This window comes from Etheostoma spectabile, chromosome 2 (assembly GCF_008692095.1).
Source record: "Etheostoma spectabile isolate EspeVRDwgs_2016 chromosome 2, UIUC_Espe_1.0, whole genome shotgun sequence".
In the NCBI taxonomy this organism is placed as follows: domain Eukaryota; kingdom Metazoa; phylum Chordata; class Actinopteri; order Perciformes; family Percidae; genus Etheostoma; species Etheostoma spectabile.
The window spans coordinates 30,869,019-30,875,827 of record NC_045734.1 but is presented as its reverse complement, the minus strand read 5'-3'; the positions used below and the strand labels follow the sequence as shown (position 1 = coordinate 30,875,827).

Here is a 6,809-nt window from a genome sequence, read left to right as displayed (position 1 = left end):
GGAAACTAGCACCTTGGTATAACTCCCAAACTCGCAAATGAAAACAAATCTCGCGAAAACTTGAAAGTAAATGACGTTCCACCAAACGTAGAAACATAGAAGAATCTCGTTTGGATTGGTAAGACAGTCTGAAAGCATATAGGAAGGCCCTCAGAAATGCCAGATCAGACTATTACTCGTCACTTATAGAAGAAAATATGAACAACCCAAGGTTTCTTTTCAGCACTGTAGCCAGGCTCTACTGAGCCATCTATTCCTAGAGCTCTGAATAGTGACAACTTCATGAGCTTCTTTAATGATAAAATTATAACAATTAGAGAAAAAATTCCTCACTTTTTGCCCGTAACTTCTAATGGTTCACCTTTAAACGCAGAACTGCTAGAAAGAACGTAAAGACCTAACATTTATACTTAGACTGCTTTTATCGTATAGACCTTCAAAGATTAATGTAAAGGTCTCTTCAGCTAAGCCGTCTACCTGTCTCTTAGACCCCATCCCAACGAGACTACTTAAAGAAGCGTTGCCCATGGTTAAAACTTCATTACTAGATATGATCAATATCAGAGCTGTAACAATACACAAAAACAATACACCAAACGGAAGATTTGGTTTGTTGATATTGATTGATTTCAATATCGATATTTATAATATCAATAAACCAAACAGTGCTGGAACTACTATTTTAGTGATTTATAAGCAACATGTTTCTTGCAGATTGTTACTGAGAATACAGCTATTAGAAGGTTTGAGGTCAAAGCTAACTCTGACAGCTATATATAGGTCAGCTAACATTACCTTTAGCTTACAAATGACTTTGTATGTAATTTGTGCATTCTTTAATCAATGGAGATGCTATGTTTCTAAGTTTAGTATAGATTGGTCGCACGGCCTAGGAGGAGTTCGAAAGAGTAGTTTTAAGATAAATTACATATTTATGCCTTGCATGCATTTGTTAACAGTCTTGTTCTTTCATTTATTTTGCAAGATCAGACATTTCTTGGATGCTGAGATGTTACAGAGTTAGTAAAACAACATGCATCACATCTGCTTTTGTAAACACGGAACTGCCTTATTCATAATGAGAAGCTACTCAGGCTTAACTGAGTTTTCCATCAGCGTGGAAGGCCTACACTCACTCTCTTCTCTCACGTTCCATCCCCCTCTGGGCATAGCCTGCTTACACTAGTAAATACAAACGTGAGGTACTTTAGCTACTTTCCATTTCTACTACACAATATTTCAAAAGAAAATGTGGTACTTTATACTCTACAACATCTTCTACTACTACATCTTACTGACTGTTTTAGTTACTTTACAAATTAATATTTTTGGTTGACTCCTGTTCAGTAAAATCCTGATTTTAAATGAATGCATTAGTAGTAGTAATAATAATAAAAATAATAATAATAATAATAATAATTTTCTAATTATATAATAGTATAACAATCATGGCGGACACAACATTATGAGTACATTTGCTTTTAATACATTTTTTTCTGATTACACCGACATAATTTACTTTTACTTAAGTTGTGTTTTCAATGCAGGAGTGTAGCAGAGTATTTTTTACATTGTGCATTATTACTTTTACTGGGGAAAAATGATCCGAATACTTCCTCCAGCACTGCCTGCTTGACAAGTGTGTCAACTATAATCTAATGAACTTTTGGATTAACCCTGTTATTCACTTCAACTCACGCACACTCACAGTGGGGCCCCCGGAAGCCTAAAGTGAGACTGATCCTAACAGGAATGGATGAGACGTTTGGTTTGTGAGCCAGGAAAAGTCAGTTCGGTTTTAGAGACTTCATGTCAGAGAAAGCAGGCTGGTCACCCTGTCTGAGTGTAATGTAGGACAATATTTTACTGTGTCTTTCTCTCTTTGCCTTTTAGTCTTTGCATGATAAAATAAATCTTGTCGGAGTGTGGTTATGGAATTGGAGCATTACAATTAATTTGTCTATATCATAGTCATATGAAAGACTGAAACATGTGCATGTCATGGGACTGTGCACTGTTGAGGGGAAAGAATGCCCTCAAAAAACATAAACCATAATAAAATGACCTTTCATCAGTACATAATTTAACATGGTGTTAGTTCATGCTGGACACCAAAGTCATATGCCCACTAATTGAATTAAATTAATTAATTGAATTATCATTTCCATCTGTCACAAACCAATTACAGCCAGTCTCACATCAAGACGGGGGGGGGTTCAGCTCCCTGTTTCATCTTAGCATGGGCTTTGCTGATCCAGGGAGCATTATTGGAGCGGAGCCTTCAGCGCCAAGTATAACTGTATTTCCATTAGTCAAATCTATGACATGAGTGAGAACTTGAGAACTTGGCTAGTTCTCTGAAGTGTAAATCTCTTAGTAAAACTTCTCACAGTGGAGAATACTAGATATCTGATGCCCACCTGATAAATTGTAAATTGTCATGTGGGCCTTTTGTCTCAGGCCTGTTTTATAGTTCCATCCATCCATCCATCTTCATCCGCTTATCCGGTATCGGGTTGCGGGGCAGCAGCTCCAGTAGGGGACCCCAAACTTTCCCGAGCCACATCAACCAGCTCCGACTGGGGGATCCCGAGGCGTTCCCAGGCCAGGTTGGAGATATAATCTCTCCACCTAGTCCTGGGTCTTCCCCGAGGCCTCCTCCCAGCTGGACGTGCCTGGAACACCTCCCTAGGGAGGCGCCCAAGAGGCATCCTCACCAGATGCCCGAACCACCTCAACTGGCTCCTTTCGACGCGAAGGAGCAGCGGCTCTACTCCGAGCTCCTCTCGGATGACTGAGCTTCTCACCCTATCTCTAAGGGAGACGCCAGCCACCCTCCTGACGAAACCTATTTTGGCCGCTTGTACCTTTGTTTTATAGTTGCAATTGCAATTTTGTGACAGACATACTCTCTGCTTACAGTGTACCTGCATTCCAACCAGTATCATTATCAGATGTGTACTGCTTATTCTGCGTCACAAAAGAGAAATGCTTGTGTTGAAAATATTGCCTGCGTAAACCCTGCAATCAATCCTGCAAACCAAACCTGGTGGAGCTATGGAACTAAGGTGATGGGACTGTTTAAAAAAATGACATTGAGTCTGGCTTTCTCTCTGACTTGCCCCAACCAGTGATGGTCATATGAAGCCTCACGAACCACTGTCTTTATTTTGAGCTTAGCTGAGCTCACTAGATGGTGCTCTTTGGTCAAAGAAAAAGATTAAACGAATGACAATTTAACGTGTTTTCAACCCTTTGTTGAACAGAGAGCGCCATCTAGTGAGCTCAGAAATGAAAGAAAGTGGTTCGCAAAGCTTCATTTGACCATTGCTAGCCCCAACCCTTGCTTATACGTTATAGATTAGTTGAGAGGTAGACGGTAGGGATTATGTAGCTGGAAAGTGCCTGACTATTTCACAAGACTATGACTGTGTTTACAGAACTTTCTTTTTAAGTGGTGTTTGTTATTTTGTCCACATTCTATTTTGAAAATTGGAGCACTGGAAACACTTCTACACTTAATGTAGCAACATACTTTTTTATTGTTCATGAATTGTGACTTCAACATTTTGTGTTATTGGGAATTAGTGGCTTGGAACTTCTGTAGCAACTAAGAAGCTTACTTAGATGAAAAGAAACTGAGAAAATGGATCTGCGTTTGTGTTATAGACTGGTTTATATGGAGAGTTTAGTTTGTGACAGCTCATTTTTCCCCTCTAAAACTCATTTGGATAAGAGAAAGATTCCGACATCCTGTTTTCCAGAGTAGTTGAAGGCTTTTAACTTGTGCCTTCTCTCTGTCTGTCTACCTGGAAGTAAGTGAACTTATGCAGCCTAGGGACCCTGCTGTCATTACTGGAAATGGAACACCGTCCTGGATCTGATTGCCTTTATATAGCTGCTCCTCTCTTTTCTCTTTGTCCCTGACCCACATACACACGTGCACAGAGAGCTGTGTTACGTTCAAACAGGTTTCCCCTGAGGTTTCTGGTTGTGAAAATAATTGATACAGGTCAAAATCACCTGACACGACCCCAGATAAGTGGATGAAGATGGATGGAAGATGGATGCACGGGTCAAAATCTGTTCCACACCAAGAACAGATTTCACTTCCAGAAGGAGTTTGACTTGCTATGACTTGCCTTTCCACTCATTTTAAAAGGGATATTTAAGGCTCACCTCAAAGAGTTTGTTAAAGTTTGTATCTATGCACAATGAGTAATGCACCAAAATCTATATCTAATCATTCTTGATTTTAGCCTGCAGAGGGGAGTGTTGAGGGAAAATCAAATACCATCAGTTTTTGTTTCAGGACCTAACAGAATGTATATAATACATACCAACATAATAATGTTCAACTAATTATTAAATTGTCTTATTAACAATTATTAATTATTATTAATAGTTATTAAGTTGTTTTTTTCCGGTGTTGTTGTTTATGATGCTTGAGAGGAGGATGGCAATTATCCCCAATTGAGATAATTCCATGGATTTGATTGATACAGTTATGCTGTTTTGTCAAAATTACAAGTTGAAACATTTAATTTTCCTTTCTTCTTGCTGTTTTTCAGATGTTTTCAGAAGCAGACTCCCAAAATGTGAACGTGCAAGGATCAAGGCCCATAATGGAATACTTTTCTAAATGACAGTTCTACACTTGACAAGGACACAATGACTTACAATGACTTACTTAAAGAGGATTAAAGCTAAATAGCTGTAAAGAGCACTGCTCATAGTGCTTCCATAACCAGCAATAACAACAACAGAAAGCCAATGGGCAAATACTGTAAAACCCTATAATGGATCAGAAGAAAGTTACAACATTGTAACGAGTGACTGATCCTCTGCCTTACTGGCCAAGATGAGTGTTACTAAGGCCAGTGAGGGTTTCCTTTTCAGGGGGGAAAATGGATCCAGCATGAGGCTCTCTCCTAACAGTGCAGGAGACCACAATGGGAATGATTTACCAATTGCCTCCTCCTCTTCCTGTTCTTCCTCCTGTCTGGGAGAGTTGTCTCCTGAGTCTCTGCGGAGTCTGAGCAGCCTGAGTGGGGGCAGGACTGACAGCCCCCTTGATTATGACATGTTTGAGGTAACCCTGACGTCGACAGAGATGACCAAAACAGACAAAATGACAGATCTTGTAATTTCAAAATGGGTGTCAGAGAAGGAAGGTACACCAGATGACAATGATGATGTCCCTGTGGGAAAGATACAAACAGCAACAGAGCTATCAGAATCCATCGACAACTCTGAGTCGGTTTACCTGGATGCAAACAGCTGTGAATACTGCCAAGACACCTGGGACGACAATGACAACTTGACTCTGGCGCTGTCCCAGGTGACAAACAGCAGTAGCCGTTATAATAATGATGAACTCAGCAGTGGAAGCAGTAATGGGCAAAGGCATGGCTCCTCAACTTCAGACTCAGACGTAACAGAAATCCCTGCTGATGATGATGATGATGAAGAGGAGGCTTTGTTTCTGTCTGTGAGCTCTGATATGAGTGTGAGGAGAAGAAGCATGACCCTCACAAGCTCAACTAGTCAACTCAGCGACAGCTTGATGAACTCAGGTGGCTCTGCTGCAACAACGGAGGGGGCTCTGGCTGTGAGTGGAGCTGATGATAAGAGCCCAGAGCTGGTGGTAGAAGGGTTTGGAGTTCCCTGTCCACTTGGTCTACTTGTGGGAAGCCAGACAGAGGCTCCTGCTTCTGAGGACCTTTGTGAAACCACTCAGAAATTATCTTTATCTCTCTCTTTTACCAATCTAGATAAGGATCCTAATGAAGTCATATATCCTCCCCTTGAGGAAGCTGAAAGATGTGCAGTTAACCCCAAGCCCTCCCCACCTACCACCAGTTGGCCAGCCAGAGCAGCAAAAAGAAAACCAACCACTGCTGCTTCAACTTCTCCAAAGACAGCTGTGTTCACTACCATCAGACCTCGCAGTGTGGAAACAAAAAGATTTTCCAAACTGGATCTAAAAGATGTTGAGGCTAAAGTTGGATCACGGTCTTCACCTAAAACACCAAACCAGGTACTGTAGTTTTATCAAAAAGCTTACATGTATCATGTATTGTACAGCTGTCTTCTGTCTTACATTTGTAATTTTTCTTCTCTTCAGCAGAACAAAGATGTGCCAGCTAATGGAAAGAGAGTTGTTACTGGGAAGGAGGAAGCACAGACTGGGGATGGGGGTAAAAAGCAAAGGTCATCTGCAGATCCAGTCAAAGTGGCTGTGGTGCGGAAATCCATTAGAGTAAAGTGTCACCTCAAAATCAACTACAATGGCTCGGCTCAGCCAGAGAGGAAAAGTTTGGCCGTCAGTCAAACTCTCTCAACTTCAACCAGCTCTCTGGGGTCTGAGTTGGTTAAGGAAGGACCCCTGGATACTATCAGGAAAGCTGTCCAGGAAGTGCCTGATAAACATGAAACCACTGGAGGTGTTAAGACTAAACATCCAAGTGAAGATGCTCACAGAGGTATTGAAAAGGCTTTAAAGACGGAGGCTGCTGTGGAAAAAACAAGGAATCCTAGCAGGGTGAGTGCTATAAGCATGTAGGCCGTCAGCCAAAGAGCCAATTCATCTGATTGGCTGTTAACTTGAAAGCGAGAGTGAGGAAAAAACAAACAAAAGAAAACAACTAAAACAAGGTTCCTTTAATTTTTCATCTAAACTGATCAATCCAATACACATAAGAGCACACAGGTTCGAACTATTGGAATAACTACAGTATTTTTGCACAATATATCCATAAGATGGCATACGTAAAACAAGATATACATAACTAATGTTACATGTAGGT

At 40.8% G+C, this 6,809-nt stretch overlaps 1 protein-coding gene across 5 annotated transcripts in view; it reads left to right on the top strand.

Moving 5' to 3' along the window:
- The window catches only part of LOC116704080 (microtubule-associated tumor suppressor 1 homolog), a 67,037-nt gene that overhangs the window by 7,733 nt on the left and 52,495 nt on the right, over positions 1-6,809 (top strand). For 4 of the 5 annotated variants that reach the window (XM_032539299.1, XM_032539314.1, XM_032539291.1 and 1 more), the window contains exons 2-3: positions 4,572-6,040; positions 6,128-6,544. In XM_032539299.1, coding sequence (XP_032395190.1) covers positions 4,862-6,040; positions 6,128-6,544 — 1,596 coding nt within the window. In that variant the 5' untranslated portion in view covers positions 4,572-4,861. The remainder of the gene's footprint in view (positions 1-4,571; positions 6,041-6,127; positions 6,545-6,809) is intronic. The other variant, XM_032539305.1, reaches the window with a different exon arrangement.